The sequence below is a fragment of the Schistocerca piceifrons genome, chromosome 3, assembly GCF_021461385.2.
Source record: "Schistocerca piceifrons isolate TAMUIC-IGC-003096 chromosome 3, iqSchPice1.1, whole genome shotgun sequence".
In the NCBI taxonomy this organism is placed as follows: domain Eukaryota; kingdom Metazoa; phylum Arthropoda; class Insecta; order Orthoptera; family Acrididae; genus Schistocerca; species Schistocerca piceifrons.
The window spans coordinates 733,366,589-733,384,840 of NC_060140.1; the positions used below are offsets into that span (position 1 = coordinate 733,366,589).

The window sequence follows — 18,252 nt, forward strand, 5'->3', positions numbered from 1 at the left end:
CATTAGGACAGCGCGTTCAAATTGTGATAGATTAGTTTCAGTTTCATTTATTTACTAGAGTCATTCTTTTCAAGAATGTATATTACTAATAAGTTTCTCACAATAACTAATAGTACTATTTAGTTTACGTCATCCTCTTCCCTAATGCCTTATTTATGCCTGAGGTCAAGAAGAAATCAAGCAAAACTTTCTTTGGAATCTCGGCACGGCTTTCTTTACCTTCGGACACCTTGTTGGGTAATGGCCATTTATTTAGGAGAAACAAGCGAGAGAGCCCCATTTGGTGTGTTCTATATTAACACTATTACAAACCTCTATTAAAGGCACTCTGCTATGTTCTCGTGAGCCATATAGCTCTGGACGCCCATGGTCCCTAAAACTATTAACCATCCCCTTTGGTTCCTACTATCCGAGTAAATTTAAAATACGCAAAATTCCTTTAGACCTAAGAGCAAAGTTTCCTCCATATAAATCCCCCTTTTGGTTATCTTTCTCTTTTTGAAGTACCAGTAGATTATTGTAGAACACATGTTTAAGCTTTCTGTCATTTATTTAAAATAACACGTAACTATCACGAAAAACTTCACATGAATAAACTATGAACGCTCTTCCGTGTGTAACATATACTAAATATTAACTTATTTAGGAATGAAGGGTTTCATTTGATCAACACTATATAATCCTTTAATTACACCTGATGAAGATTCCATAAGAAGTAATACTTTGGGATGTACAATCTTATGTACAACATATGGACCTTCAAAGATCAAGAAGAATTTTCTACATTCCTTACCGATCTTAGAACTTTTAGGATGAGATCGTACTAACACAAGATCTCCTACCTGAAATGAGGGTTCTATAGCCTGTTGATTATAACTTTTAATTCTCCGTTCGGCATTTTTTACAATCTGTTCGCAAACTTTTTCGTCTGGGATACATTGTTGGATCTCATTTACTGGTGGCCAAGGTAAAGCAGCTAGTAAAGGCTCACCTATAATTCGTTTGCCTAAAATTTCTATAGGTGATAATCCCGTCGTTAGGTGAGGCAATTCATTTAATATCTTTTCGAATTCAGGCATTAGTTTGGCCCACCGAGTATGTTTATGTGCACAATAAGTTCTACATAATCGTCCTAATTCTTTCATGACTCTTTCTACTAAATTACTTTGAGGGTGATATTTCGAAATTAAGATATGTTTGATTCCATATTGTCTTATCATATCTTGAAATCTTTGACTAATAAAGGCACTACCGTTGTCAGACATAAGTCGTTTAGGAATGCCCCAGTTAACAAAGTAATTTCGGGTGAGGCAGCGTATAACGCTTGCTGTATTCGCTCGTTTCAAAGTATATAGTTTCACATGTTTGGACCAACATTCCATTACAACAAACACATATGTTAATCCTCCTGAACTCCGAGGCAGAGGGCCGAAAAAATCTAATGATAGTAGATCCCACAAACCTCGAGGAATTACAGCATATAATTTATAACGCTTGGATTTGTTATTAACTTTAACCTTTTGACAGGTTTCACAAGCCCTAATAATACTTCTCACAATACGTGACATATTTTTGAAATAATAATACTTCATTAGATGTTTAATACATTTATGAATTCCAAAATGCCCGTAACCTTCATGAATATAAGTAATTAACTCGTCCACAACAGTTTTCGGAATGCAGATTTTCCATCTCTGGTGTTCCCTCTGTGCTTTCCAATACAACAAGTCGTTAAAATATAACCACACACCCCGGGTGTTAACTGTTTCGTCCCCATTATTAAGGTTTTGTATAAGGTCCCTATATTGATCGTCATTTCTTTGATTGCATCTAACAGCAGTTACTATCCGTTTAACCTTACGTTCGTTCTCCTTAGTCAAAAGGAAATAAACATGATAATTTGTTCCTGGTTCTTCTGCAATATTAATATTCTCCATTCCTACGGGAAGCCTTGACAAAGCATCTGAAACTACATTCTGAGATCCTTTTATATACCTAATTTCGTACTGAAATTCTTGCAAGTATAATACCCAACGTAATAGCCTACGGTGAAGTAACCGGCAATTGTTCAAAAAGATTAAAGCCTGATGATCAGTATATACAATTGTTTTTCTTCCCATTAATAATCCTCTAAATCGTTGAAAACCCCATACCACTGCGAGAGCTTCCTTCTCGGATACAAAATAATTTCTTTCATGTTTATTTAAAGTTCGACTAGCGAATCCAATAGGCCGATATAATCCCTCTTCATTGGTCAGATCACCTTGGAATATTACACAAGACATACCATAATCAGAGGCATCCGTACACATACCAAAGTCCTGATCGAAATCTGGGTGGTATAACATTTTGGCTTTGGTTAACGCTCCTTTTATCTTATTAAAAACTTCCTCTTCCTTTTGTCCCCAGAGCCATACTGACTTCTCTTTCAACAAATCTAGTAATGTAGGATTAACAATATCCTGCCCTGGAAGAAATCTTCTTAGGAATCCTACCATTCCTAAGAATGATTTCAATTGTTTCCGATTTCTAGGACTCGGGCATCGAGCAATAGCTTCAATACGTGCTGGGTCTGGCCTAATACCTTTACGGTCCACTATATGCCCCAAAAATCTTACTTCTTCCTTTCCGAAGTAAGACTTAGATAATTTTAAAGTAACTCCTCTGTCAATTAAACGGTTAAACAATTCCCGTAATATCGTTACGTGTTCTTCCCACGTTTTAGTAGCTACCAAAATATCATCTACATATAAAATAATCTTTTGTAACAATTGCTGACCCAAAGCAGAATCTAATGCCCTAATGAAAGTTGACACTGATATATTAAGTCCAAAAGGTAAAACTTGGAACTGATATGATCTGCCTTCAAAAAGAAAAGCCGTATATTGCCGTGAATCCGGGTGTAATGTTACTTGATGGTAGCCAGAGGTTAGATCCATTGTACTCATATAACGAGAACCAGCGATCTTAAGAAGTACGTCCTCCATAGGAATAGGTCTGTCTCTTTCCATCTCTATAATTTTATTTAATTCACGGGCATCCAGAACCAGTCGTACCCCACCAGTAGCTTTCTTAACTACCCACAACGGACTGTTAAAAGCGCTACATGATCGTTCGATAATGTTTTGTTCTAGCATCTTACTTATTTCTCTACTAGCCGCTTCTTTGAATTGTACTGGAATAGGATAAGGTTTCTTAAAGAATGGCTTCTTATCTTTAATCTTAAGTTTACAAACGTAATCTTTAATTCTCCCCGGTTCATCTGAGAAGACGGCTCTAAATTCTAACATCAAAGATTCCAACTCTTCCTTTTCTTGCTCGGATAGACAATTCGTAGATAAACATTTTTCTTTCACTTCGGTTTCGATACTATTACTAGCCTGACATTGGTATACTGCATACCCAAGATCACTAAAATCTGTTAATAGATCCACGGTCGGTGCGTACTTAATCTGTAAGGATTCGTAGCAATTTTCAGGTACTTGACTATTAGAGAACCTCACTTTAAAAGTACATGCCTCCTTATGGATGGTTAAGGAAGAATCTTTAAAATCTAATATAGCTTTATATTTACACAGCCAATCTATACCTAAAATTATGGCCACATTTAAGTTGGCTACGACGAGTACAGAGTGAGCAATTAATTGTTTAGCAATTTCAAAAGTTACATAAACTTCCTCAGTAATATTTTGACTTCTTTTACCAGTAACTCCTATAATTTTCACCCCAGTTACAGGTAAAGTCGGGAAATTCCAATATTTTCTTTTAAGCTGAAATAATTCTTTGGATAAAATACTTACTTCGCTACCCGAATCAACTATAATATTTACTTCGGTATCCTTAATATAACCTTTAATAACGGGTTTATATGTTACATTCTCCCTTATCTGATTGTCTTCCTGAAGTAAATCTTGTTGCCAGTCACCGTCCTTTTGGCAGCTTAATGATAAATTGCAATTGGGTCTTGGATAATCTTGACCAATAGTTCCCTTTAGTTGACCCGTACTAAAGGACTTTACTAGTTTTCCGAACGTTCTATGATGACGTCACCTACTACTTGACCTTCATTAATTACTTGAGGATGATTTATCTCATGATCGTTATTGTGTAATTTCCGCACTTTAGAGTTATTACCACGATTTTGTTGGCTCTCTTTATCTTTAGATTGACGTTTTATATAACAGAACCGACTATGATTGTTGTTATTAGCTTTTCGTGGTTCCGAATTATTATTATTATTTCGAGGATTGTCATTTCTACCAAATCTAAACTTCTCGTCTTCCCTTTCTCTATTAAGTATATCTAACTGCTCTAAATATCCTAACAATTCGCACGGCTGTGACCATTCTCTTTCTATCATTCTTTCCTTTACGTAATACGGTAACCTACTAATTAGGACTCGTATTAAATGACTTTCAATAACTGGTTCTTCAATTAATTTAGCACGGTTTAAATGCCATTCAAAATAATTCCTATAACCTCTCCACCGTTTAGAATATGGAGGAGGGGCTAACAACTCTAAAGTTAAGTGTTGTTGTTTTCCTCTTGACCAATAATTTTGTTTAAACTGCTTAACAAAATCATCCCAATCCCTGAATTCATTTCTATGCAGTACTGCCCAATCCGCAGCTTCTGCTTCTAAATGTCCTATTACAAATTGAATGCGTTTTTCATTACTCCATTTAGGAGATAATGATGTTTCAAAAGCTTTTATAAAGATTATAGGGTGAAGTTCGCCTCCTGGTTTAAATACAGGAAATCGACTTGCTACATTTGAATTTGTCGTTATGTCATCCAGACATTCTGCGAGAGAAATAGTCGGATTTTGTTTAGATTGCAGAGACGGAGTTGCATCGGATTGGCTTGCCGTGATTGCTTTATTCATATTGTTGTCGTCCGAGCTAGCAAATTCGATGCGACTGTTGTCTCTGATTATGTTATTACCTCTGCTACCTGAAATGTTCTCGTTATTATCTAATTCCGATAACCGTTTAGTAATTTCCTGTATCCGCATTTCTGTATTGGATACTCGATTAGCTAATATCGATTCTTCACTGTGCTCACGATGTGAACGCTCTGTACCTTCATCAATGTTATTATCTTTGGCAGTCTCAAGATTACTGCATATTTCAGTAATTAAAAATTTCATGTTTTCGATTTCGGTATGGTCCTTTTCTACTTGATGAGTTAATGTCTCTAATTCTACATTATCTATTGAAGAAATCTCTACAGGTTTGGTAGAGACCTCTTTAATAGATTTCAATAATTCTCTGCGAACAGTTTCTGTTTGCATAGAAAATTCATCTCGTAACGTATCGTTATTTTTCTGTATTTCATTTACAACTAAGATATTGACACTATCTAGTCTCTCGGATAAGTCAGTAATATCGTGTCGCATGCGAGCTTTTTCCTCGCGCGATTCCTGGATATGTTCTTCTAACCTTTTACAATTATCAGCAATCTTATTACTAAGTCCTACTAATTTTTCCTGCATTTCAACTTTAGAAGACTCTATTTTATCACTTAATTCTCGACTGGTTTCATTAAGATATTCCTGCAACCTGTCTGTTGATTTTGTTAGCTCCCCTTTAAGTCTAGCAGTAGATTCCTCGTTAGACTGTTTTAATTCCTGTTTTAGTTCCTCTTTCAATCTAGCAGTAGATTCCTCGTTAGACTGTTTTAATCTAGCCATAGATTCTTCGTTAGACTGTTTTAATTCCTGTTTTAGTTCCTCTTTTAATCTAGCAGTAGATTCCTCGTTAGATTGTTTTAATTTAGCGATCGCCCTAAAAAGGGCTCTCATGCTCCTATCGGACATAGATTGCTCTTCGTCTGACATTTCACTTCCCGACATTATTGTAAGATATTAACTATTTACACACGCAGACTTGTAATCAACAATCCTGTAAAAGCACACTTCCTATGTTCAACACTCCTCTTCCAACTTGAAACAAACTCACCGGACACTAATATTGTAATTTGTAGTTCTCGATGATTAGTGTGCTGCTATGGGCTGCAGATGTAACAGCCGTCGATGCAGCCGCTGAGATGCTGCGACCCCGCTTCCGCAACCGGCAGGACGCTGAGTCGAACACCGGAAACGTCGCTAGCTGCAACCACGCCCGGCACCGCCGTAGACAGGCGAAGCCCTCAGCAACACCTCTAATACCAGCCGGAGGAACGCCCCGCAGCTGACGTACTGGGCCTATTAGTTTAGGGAGAAAAAGAGTTGTCGAGGTTTGCAGCGTTCAGCTGCTGCCCAACAGATGCGCCTTCTCGTGGAACCACTGCGTGACCGTACTGCTTGGCTGCGCTCCGTCAGATGCCCACACCCGCGAAGTCGCCGCTGGCTGGTGAAGGCTCCACGAAACTCGCGTTGACTTCCGAAGGACTCTTGATGTTTTGTTTCGTACCTGTGTGCCTTAGTTGCACACAAGTCCTGTTTCTAAGGTCGCCACGGTGTGGTGTAACGACTTATTTTAGGTTTTCGTTTGATATATGTATGACCATGTGCAGACTTCGTCACCCACGTCAGTTACACTCACTTCAAAAATGATTTATATTCTTTTTAAATTGTCATAGAATGGTTCTTGAACGAAACTGTAAAACATCAGTTGAGTCGTGTGCAGAGAATTACATCACTTGGGCCAATTGGTTTTCGTAAATTTTTCGAATTTAAATTTCGTTTGTTTCTCCTCAGAAAATTATATCGACACACGTTATCTTGATCTAATCGATATCAGAATCACACATGAAATAAACCTTTTAGATTCGAAGTTTCGGCCAACGCTGTCTGAATCAATAATCTTGTCAAATATATTATTAATCCGTTCACATAACTCTTCTTGAATAAATCTTCAAGACACGTGTTTCAACTTTAGTAGCATACACTATTTTATTAGCTTCCTACACATACAGATGTGAACTTGAGCGTTGACAGACAGTGACTAACATTTCAATAAGATTAAGATCTACATGATGTCATTGTTGTACAAAAAGAGTATAAAACTTCATTTTTAATTTTTAGAAGCACGACGCAACAACTCGGTTCCAGGATCTTCTGTTGCTCCTTGGCTGTCGACCCGCGACGTATAGTGGCCAGCAATTTCCTCTCTGGTCGCGGCAACGAAGATGCTGCCCCCGTTCGTTGCGCCGACCTCTCCGTACATGAAACACATAAAAAAATACAAACTTTTAGATAATTCACATTTATTACAAATAATAAGAAAACACATAAACAAAACTAAATTAAACTTATAGTCACCTGCAAACTGGGCTGACTTTGGTGGATGGGTGACGCTTAATTTCGTCCCACTACACCGGCCGTGAGTCGTACTTCGGTAGCTCAGATGGTAGAGCACTTGCCCGCGAAAGGCAAAGGTGCCGAGTTCGAGTCTCGGTCGGGCGCACAGTTTTAATCTGCCAGGAAGTTTCATATCAGCGCACACTCCGCTGCAGAGTGAAAATCTCATTCTGGAAATATCCCCCAGGCTGTGGCTAAGCCATGTCTCCGCAGTATCCTTTCTTTCAGGAGTGGTAGTTCTGCAAGGTTCGCAGAAGAACTTCTGTAAAGTTTGGAAGGTAGGAGACGAGATACTGGCAGAAGTAAAGCTGTGAGGACCGGCCGTGAGTCGTGCTTCGGTAACTCAGATGGTAGAGCACTTGTCCGCGAAAGGCAAAGGTCCCGAGTTCGAGTCTCGGTCGGGCACACAGTTTTAATCTGCCAGGAAGAGTCAGTCGTTATCACTTTTTAGTGCACAACGAATTTCTATGCCAGTTCCTTCTGATGGAGTACGCAATTGTTTATAACAAATGCCACAAGTGTTTATATGAGCGTAAATGGCAGAGTTGAACTGTAAAATGCTTCAACAATGGCCTGAATGAAGACAGCCAACTGTCTCTGCAAATCGTTCTGATTGCGCTTATTCCGGTCTAAGAATATTTTTTGTGACTGCATAGATTTACCCGAAAGTCTTAAATAAAACAAACTTTTGTGTCTCAGTGTCTGAGGCAGTGTTAATTATTCTTAAAGTAAGTTTAACAATATTCATCTTCTGCTCGATATCTTGAAAGTAATAGTTCTAAGAAATCTACTTGCCCGCGCTTAACTGTGGCTACACACAGATACCTCTAAAAAACTCCTAATTTTTCTGGTCTTATCCGTTTCTACTCTCCCTGTGAACCGTTCTACTAAAGAAATTTCAGTTATCATTTAGTTCAGATCATGTTTTGTGTAATCAGTTTGTTACCGATGTAGTCAGACAACATTTGCTGGAAAGCACATATAATGTTTACAAACGTTTTGTTGTTGTAGCTAATAAAATATTTTATACAGCTCAAAGGTTCTGCTTGGCAGAACCACTGCTACGAGAATTTGAACAAATGGGATTCCCTTTCTCTGCTGCAGCTACCAGGAGAATATGAAGCGCTTCTCCGCCATCTACCGGGAGCACCAGAGCACGTCCCTGGAGAGGGCGGTGTGGTGGGTGGAGTACGTGATCCGCCACCAGGGGGCGCCTCACCTGCGCAGCGCAGCTCTCGACCTGCACTGGTGGCAGCTGCTGCTGCTCGACGTCATAGCCTTCATACTGGCTGTGGCGGCCGTGGCGGCGTTTGTCCTCTACAAGCTGAGTCGGTGGCTCTTCTCGTGGCTCACTCGACCCAGCAAACTAAAGAAACAGTGAGACTCTTTGAGTCACATGTGCCTTTATGTCTGCAGTCATCAGTATTTGTGAACCAGTCTGCACACAACCAATGCAATAAGTATTTCGGGTAGTGAAGCAACTATTGAAATCGAGGAATCATGGCAATACTTTATCAGGAACTTGTAAGGTTTCATAAGGAACATGTTAATTGCAAGCATTTAGAAACCGGTTTTCTACAAAACCAAATCATTGTGTGCTGCCATATAAAGTATATCACTGAAGCTGCATATAGCTGTAGATGTGAACAACCAAAACATGCGTGTTGCCCAACATGTGGACTTTGTGAGTACACATTTGGTTAGCATAACATAAATCAATGTCTTGCCTACAATGAAGAAACATGGTCTCACTGAACTAACCACACCTCATTAGCTCCTCAGCTCTCCAGATAGCCTATATTACTGTCATTATTGTCGCTGGGGTAATCTAAAACGTCTCTGAAGTTATATTTGCTTTATATCCCTTGCTTTGTTGCCTGTAATATGTGACGCTGTGTTGCTGTGGTACTGTTCAGAGAACTGACCATAGCAGTGAGTGGCTGCGCTTACTGGAGCTCTGTGAAAACCTTCATACTTTATGAGGACGTGGCTTGGTGCTTTTTCTCTTATTTCGTGGGTATTGATCTTGTTTGTATGACCCTGCTTTTCACACTAGTGAATAACTGACCTGGAGACACCCAGCGAGTAACGTATCGTATCTCCACTCACCTTGATGACAGCATTGGCGAGTCATGGCACGAATTCATGTGACACCGAAATCATTGTAGCTCTGTTGAGACTCATGACCTTTCAACCTCCGTCCAAAATTTACAGGGATTGATTGAAGGCGTGCAAATCATGCTCGACGACGTCCCAAATTTCTTCAACAGGATCGAAGTCAGGTGATTCGTAGGGGCACCTAGTCACCCTCATCTGTGTGAACTGCTTCTCAAAATATTGTAACATAATGCAAGAGCGATGAGGTGGTGCAGTGTATTGCTGATGGTAAAGGTCACATGTGATAGGCTGTAGATAAATAAACGGAAGCTTATTATTAGACTGTTGTTTTCTGTAACGTTTCTCAGAGAAAGACAATGGCACAGTTACTTATCCATATGAACATCGAACAGACGATAATATATCGACGACCTGTCCGAATGGCATGCTGTTAACAAGCAGGTTTCACTTTTCTTGATTTTGAACGTAGCCTCATATTGTAATGGTTACAGAAAACAGAGATCCCATTTAATATTTAAATAAATTGCAGTTCGAATCGAAGTTAATTTCTTTATAATTTTATTTAATTTCGGCCTATAAGACGTTCCTCAGACCAAGGCTCTAAAATATATAGCATTTATAATGGCCCATATGTGACATACCCTTAGACATGTTGAATGTTTCATAGTAGCAACATTAGTTCCTATAAAGTGATGTGATATTCAGATGAAGTCAGAAGCCAATGGAGGCAGCTGAGGGACTGAGACGCTGGAGGGACAGCTGACTAACTAACAAATGCTAGGAGTTATAAAAGGGAAGGTTCACCCACTGATCCTGAAGTGATCCGTATAGAAACCTTTCTAATCCACGCACAGTTTCTGCACAAACAGGAAACCCCCATACTACACAATAAAAAACGTACAATTTGTTTACAGTGTACTAATCAATTCAAAAAGTTTTAGAAGGCCAACAGCAATAGTTAGGACATTGAAAACTGCCACCTGTCACGTACTTCACCGAAATCACAGGCAGCCATAAAGACTAACACAGAAAATAATTTCTGCTCAACAAAGATTATACCGCGCAGGATGCCAAGGGTCGTTATGGAGCCGCAAGGCATCTTGTGCTGCCGTCCCACGTGTAGCTTCTCCTCCCGCTGGGCCAGTGAAACAATGTGACCCGTCCAACACCCGGTACTATTCTCTGTCTAGGCTCGACCTGTCCACTCGCATACATAGACATCGCACTTATTGAAACTGCGGAAAACATTTTAAGACTTGTTACAATCAAACTTAACAAAATGGACGAGTGAAATACTGCTGCCTGTTGATTGTTAACGGAACAGTTAAGTTGTGTTCAGGTTGTCATGCTGACTGGCACAGTTTGTTCTTTCTTTGGAGCGGTGAGTGTGCTAAGCAGTGCAGAAATGGTCGCAGGGAGACGCAAATGAGCCGAAGTTATCGTCATAGGAGCACCACTTCTTGCTGGTAGGCCGGAGTAGCGTTGTGCGGCGCCCAACGCTCGGCATTCGGTGGTGTCGTGCCACTGCAGTGTGTGATCACAGCCTTTGTACTTCCTTTCATAGAGAGGCGGCGTCTTCTGTATCTCCTAAGCACGGCGACGAATATAGTAACAATTTCAACGAATCATGTCATATGAATACAGTGGTTGGATAAGAGTTTCAAGTGCTGCTGTAATCTAATCCTACAAATGTAAAAAAAAAAAACAGTAATTCGTTATAAAACCACTCTTATTTACACACACGTTATTTAGAGTTTGACTAAAACCAAGTTGAGGTTTCCTGAAATTGCTGCAACCAGTCGGCTTTTGTTTCATTCTTCGATTTTTCTTTTCCATTACCGGTTTCGAATCGCCTAGCAATTCATCATCAGATGGTACATATTTACTGTAATGCAAATTACTACATTTTAAAAATTGTATCGGTTCTAAGCGCGCAGTCCGGAACCGCGCGACTGCTACGGTAGCAGGTTCGAATCCTGCCTCGGTCATGGATGTGTGTGATCTCCTTAGGTTAGTTCGGTTTAAGTAGTTCTAAGTTCTAGGGGACTGATGGCCACAGGTGTTAAGTCCCATAGTGCTCAGAACCATTTGAACCATTTTTGAAAAATTGTAGGTAATATAAATTTGTACCATCTGGTGATGAATTGCTAGGCGATTCAAAACCGTTAATGGAGAATAAAAGTCAAAAAATAATCCAAAAGATGACTTGATAAATCAATTTCGCTCCGTATTCGTAACGCATAAAAGTTGGAAAACCATGTTGCTCTAAGTATGCCAAACTACACTCCTGGAAATTGACATAAGAACACCGTGAATTCATTGTCCCAGGAAGGGGAAACTTTATTGACACATTCCTGGGGTCAGATACATCACATGATCACACTGACAGAACCACAGGCACATAGACACAGGCAACAGAGCATGCACAATGTCGGCACTAGTACAGTGTATATCCACCTTTCGCAGCAATGCAGGCTGCTATTCTCCCATGAAGACGATCGTAGAGATGCTGGATGTAGTCCTGTGGAACGGCTTGCCATGCCATTTCCACCTGACGCCTCAGTTGGACCAGCGTTCGTGCTGGACGTGCAGACCGCGTGAGACAACGCTTCATCCGGTCCCAAACATGCTCAATGGGGGACAGATCCGAAGATCTTGCTGGCCAGGGTAGTTGACTTACACCTTCTAGAGCACGTTGGGTGGCACGGGATACATGCGGACGTGCATTGTCCTGTTGGAACAGCAAGTTCCCTTGCCGGTCTAGGAATGGTAGAACGATGGGTTCGATGATGGTTTGGATGTACCGTGCACTATTCAGTGTCCCCTCGACGATCACCAGTGGTGTACGGCCAGTGTAGGAGATCGCTCCCCACACCATGATGCCGGGTGTTGGCCCTGTGTGCCTCGGTCGTATGCAGTCCTGATTGAGGCGCTCACCTGCACGGCGCCAAACAGTCATACGACCATCACTGGCACCAGCGTTCGTGCTGGACGTGCAGACCGCGTGAGACAACGCTTCATCCGGTCCCAAACATGCTCAATGGGGGACAGATCCGAAGATCTTGCTGGCCAGGGTAGTTGACTTACACCTTCTAGAGCACGTTGGGTGGCACGGGATACATGCGGACGTGCATTGTCCTGTTGGAACAGCAAGTTCCCTTGCCGGTCTAGGAATGGTAGAACGATGGGTTCGATGACGGTTTGGATGTACCGTGCACTATTCAGTGTCCCCTCGACGATCACCAGTGGTGTACGGCCAGTGTAGGAGATCGCTCCCCACACCATGATGTGGCGCTCACCTGCACGGCGCCAAACACGCATACGACCATCACTGGCACCAAGGCAGAAGCGACTCTCATCGCTGAAGACGACACGTATCCATTCGTCCCTCCATTCACGCCTGTCGCGACACCACTGGAGGCGGGCTGCACGATGTTGGGGCGTGAGCGGAAGACGGCCTAACGGTGTGCGGGACCGTAGCCCAGCTTCATGGAGACGGTTGCGAATGGTCCTCGCCGATACCCCAGGAGCAACAGTGTCCCTAATTTGCTGGGAAGTGGCGGTGCGGTCCCCTACGGCACTGCGTAGGATCCTACGGTCTTGGCGTGCATCCGTGCGTCGCTGCGGTCCGGTCCCAGGTCGACGGGCACGTGCACCTTCCGCCGACCACTGGCGACAACATCGATGTACTGTGGAGACCTCACGCCCCACGTGTTGAGCAATTCGGCGGTACGTCCACCCGGCCTCCCGCATGCCCACTATACGCCCTCGCTCAAAGTCCATCAACTGCACATACGGTTCACGTCCACGCTGTCGCGGCATGCTACCAGTGTTAAAGACTGCGATGGAGCTCCGTATGCCACGGCAAACTGGCTGACACTGACGGCGGCGGTGCACAAATGCTGCGCAGCTAGCGCCATTCGACGGCCAACACCGCGGTTCCTGGTGTGTCCGCTGTGCCGTGCGTGTGATCATTGCTTGTACAGCCCTCTCGCAGTGTCCGGAGCAAGTATGGTGGGTCTGACACACCGGTGTCAATGTGTTCTTTTTCCCATTTCCAGGAGTGTACTTACGAGTACATTACGGAAAAAACAGTAAAATAAAAGAAAAAACAGAGGAGCGGTTAGTCAATTTAGGAAATAAGTCGTAGAAATACCTTTCTTGAAGTCTTTCTGCTCATTTAACAAATCTTGAGACAGTCTCTTGTGGTGTCTATAAAGTTCTATTTCTTTTAATGTATTCAGTAATAAACTTTATGGAACATTATGCAGTTTTTTAAACTGGCATCTATATTGCTACTAAGTGCTCCGTATTTGAGTGGCGCTAACCAAATATGGATTTACCGCTTGCTACTCCTGTGATACGGATTTTGAACGTATTGCAGAAAATGCAGGCTGTTTGTCCTAAGTATTATTTTTCACAGTCCTTACATTTAATATTGTAAACACCAGACTTGTAAAACACTTTCTGCTGGATACTTACAGCGTGTTTCAGTTTCATTTGTAAGGAGTTCTTGCTAATACTCAACTCGCCATTAAAATTGCTACACCACGAAGATGACATGCTACAGACGCGAAATTTAACTGACAGGAAGAAGATGCTGTAATATGCAAATGATTAGCTTTTGAGAGCATTCACACGAGGTTGGCGCCGGTAGGGACACCTACAATGTACTGCCATGAGGAAAGTTTCCAACCGATTTCTCATACACAAACAGCAGTTGACCGGCTTTGCCTGGTGAAACGTTGTGATGCCTCGGGTAAGGAGGTGAAATGCGTACCATCACGTTTCCGACTTTGATAAGGTTCGGATTGTAGACTATCGCGATTGCGGTTTATCGTCTCACGACATTGCTGCTCGCGTTCGACGAGATCCAATGACTGTTAGCAGAATATGGAATCGGTGGTTTCAGGAGGTTAATACGGAACTCCGCGCTGGATCCCAACGGCTTCGTATCACTAGCAGTAGAGATGACAGGCATCTTATCCGCATTGCTGTAACGGATAGTGCAGCCACGTCTCGACCTGAGTCATCAGATGGGGACGTTTGCAAGACAACAACCATCTGCACGAACAGTTCGACGACGTTTGCAGCAGCATGGACTATCAGCTCCGAGACCATTGCTGCTACCCTTGACGCTGCACCACAGACAGGAGCGCCTGCGGAGGTGTACTCAACGACGAACGTGGGTGCACGAATGGCAAAACGTCATTTTTTCATTTTTTCGGATGAATCCAGGTTCTGTTTACAGCATCATGATGGTAGCATCCGTGTTTGGCGACTTCGCGGTGACAGCACATTAGAAGCGTGTTCGTCATCGCCATACTGGCGTATCACCCGGCGTGATGGTATGGGGTGCCATTGGTTACACGTCTCGGTCACCTCTTGTTCGCATTGACGGCACTTTGAACAGTGGACGTTACATTTCAGATGTGTTACGACCCGTGGCTCTACCCTTCATTCGATCCCTACGAAACCCTCCATTCCAACAGGATAATGCACGACCGCATGTTGCAGGTCCTGTATGGGCCTTTCTGGATACAGAATATCTTCGACTGCTGCCCTGGCCAGCACATTCTCGAGATGTCTCACCAATTGAAAATGTCTGGTCATTGTTGGCCGAGCAACTGGCTCGTCACAATACGCCAGTCACTACTCTTGATGAACTGTGGTATAGTGTTGAAGCTGCATGGGCAGCTGTACCTGTACACGCCATCCAAGCTTCGTTTGACTCAGTGCCCAGGAGTTTCAAGGCCGTTATTAAGGCCAGAGGTGGTTGTTCTGGGTACTGATTTCTCAGGATCTATGCATCCGAATTGGGTGAAAATGTAATCACATGTCAGTTCTAGTATATTAGATTTGTCCAATGAATACCCGTTTATCATCTGCATTTCTTCTTGGTGTAGCAATTTTAATGGCCAGTAGTGTAATATCTGTATTTCGAAATAACTAGCTATCTTGTTTGAAATATTGCCCATATATATATATATATATATATATATATATATATATATATATATATATATATATATATATCATACTGATATTACTTCAATATTGCAGTCAATGGGTCTCGCAATTTATTTCAAAATTAGAATTTCCTTTTCAATTTTATACAGTGTCTGAAGATAACAATAAAATTACGTGGACGACAGATATAAAGAATACCTTTATATATTTATACAGATGGTGTGAATTTGAATTAGTGACTGTAACTACAGTAGTGGGTTTTCTAAATAGTCTGAACTGATGTCTACATTTATTACTTATAATTTTTAAGTTTAGGAAATTAATTAATCTGCCTATTTCATGTTCGGCTGTGAATTGAATCTTAGGAGGTCTATGCAATATTATCGTTGTCATCTGTAGTCCCTTTGTACAGTAGTATAGTGTTATCAATGTATCGTTTATACTAAACAGTTTTCATTCTATTTTATGGTATTCTTCAAAGAAATTACATCAGTATAGGTGACAGATACTCTGCCAGAGAATATAATTAATGCACCTGGAAAGACGAGGCCAATTTTGATCTGATGACGACAGATGCCACCTGTGGGACAGTAGATGTATTAGTAATGGTTTCATTGTCGTCTGCCAGCAAATAGGATAGTGGTACAGTTATATGAGCGCCATCTGTCAACTCTTAAACAGGGAATGCCAAAGGTCATCCAGAAGGCTCAGCGTGGAGCAGACGTGTGAAACAAGCAGGCAGCCATGACATGGAGAAGCGCTCATGCTTCCTACAGCCAACTGAGCAAGTTAAGGGGTCAAACTGTGGCCTCCCGAGTGGCAGGATGGTCCTTTCAGAGAATTGCTACACAGGCTGGATGTGCTGCGTCAGTTCTGTAACGATGCTGTTATCAGTGGCCGTATGAACATTCTCTCACCCACAAACGAGGTTCTGGATGTCCATGTCGTACAGACGCCCTACAGGACCGTCTTATTGTATGGGCAGCTGCACCAGATCGTCAGGTTACCACAACAGAGATAAGAAGGCTTATGAGCCCAGTCGTGTCAAAACGAACTGGTGCGAACCAGTTGTTAGCAGTGGAACTATGGGCACGCACACCTCTAGCCCGTCTTCCACTCACACCACAGCATCGAAGTGCAAGATTCGACTGGTGCCGTCAGAAAATCCCTTGAAAAATTGAGTGACACGAAATGAACTTCAGCGATGAAAGTAAATTCTGGCAGCACGCAAGTGATGGTCATTAGGCCATACAGTGTAGACATGATGAGCGCTGTCTCAAAGAGTGCACTTTACCAAGTCACACTAGCCCCACCCCAGGCCTTATGGTTTGGGGTGTGATAAGCTTACAATTCTCTTTCACCTTTTGTGTTTCTCGAGGGGACACTACCCAACGCTCAGTACATGCAGAATTTTGTTAAACTCATTCTTTTGCCGTTCAGCTGGATGATGTGTTGTTTCAACAGGATAATGCTCGACCATGCACTACCAGTGAACTCAACGTGCTCTGAAAGACGTGCTGCAACTGCCCTGGTCAGCCATATCTGCGCACTTTTCCCCAGTGAAGCACAGGTGGGATATGACGGAACGAGAAGTGAGTCGTGTGTCTCATCAACCAACTACTGTTACAGAACTACATGAACAGATCAAGCAGGTCTGGCATGACTTATCACACGACAGTATTCACCGTCAGTAAGATCGACTGTATGCCACCATCAACAGCTGCACTGTGGCCCACGGAGGCTACAACACATACTAAAATGGGTGTTTCAGCATGTGTCGATACCTCGTACTCCAGAACAGCTCGTGTTATTGACCTGTAATTGTACTCATTTCATGTATCCATATACACTGTTGCAAGAATACACCTTGAGTGAATTGGAAAACTCTGAAAGGGTGTACTACTTGTTTCTCTGGCAGTGTATAGCCGTTACTGTGGTGGTGGTGAGTTCCTATGGGACCAAACTGCTGAGGTCATCGGTCCCTAGGCTTGCACACTATTTAATCTAACTTCAAGTAACTTAAGGTAAGGCCAACACACACACGCCCAGGCTCGAGGGGGAGAGCCGCGCTAACCGCGGCAAGGCACCTGCGACGGCGCAGCAGCTCCCCCTCCCCCCCCCCCCCCCCCCCCCCCCCACGACGCAGCTACTGTCGCAGCGAGGAACTGCCCATAGCCAGTCCATTTTTTTAATATCATATCTTATTAAATCACCCACATTCAGCATTCTGCGTGTAACAATATAAACAATGTCTCAACAGTCTAAGTGTCTTACATGCATTGAGCATCCACTGACAGTGGTTATGGGCACATGACAATCTTACCCACATCTTATTTTATGAACTGCGGTACCTGAGTAGGCCATGTACCACAGAGTTGAAGTGGGCTTTGGCATTCATTATAGCTGCACACCAGTTGTTGTAATTGTGCACCTCTGATTTTGATTTGTTGCATAGCAGTACACTTACCTGCTGTTTCAGTTCACAGTGCTCTGTGGCAAGTCCCTCTGTGCCCATTACAGTCGTCTATGTCCGCAGCAGTTTTCCCTGAGTCAGATTACGAGACACTGGGGCAAATGAAAAGTCCATACGTTGATGTCTGAAGATTTACTGCCATACGCATGCCTCAGGCGCCCACCATCTGGTATTGATCTCATACGCTGATATTGTGTGCCTTGTCCAGCTGCGTAAGATTACCAGTGCAATGTGTGACCATCTTCCGGTAACAAGAAAACTAAAACCATCGCACACGCCATTGCTACAGCAGAGATCACTAACACAAGTGGTCAAGCCTGGTGCAAGAGATGGTGGGAGTGAAAAGTGTGTATGTGTGTGTGTGCGGGGGGGGGGGGGGGGGGGGGGG

The 18,252-nt window shown here is 42.5% G+C and overlaps 1 protein-coding gene across 1 annotated transcript in view; it reads left to right on the plus strand.

The window, feature by feature from the left end:
- The window catches only part of LOC124789012 (UDP-glycosyltransferase UGT5-like), a 47,544-nt gene extending 38,860 nt beyond the window's left edge, over window positions 1-8,684 (plus strand). The window contains exon 6 of the mRNA XM_047256299.1: window positions 8,408-8,684. Within this exon, the coding sequence (XP_047112255.1) occupies window positions 8,408-8,684 (277 nt within the window). The remainder of the gene's footprint in view (window positions 1-8,407) is intronic.
- Window positions 8,685-18,252: the final 9,568 nt, after the last annotated feature.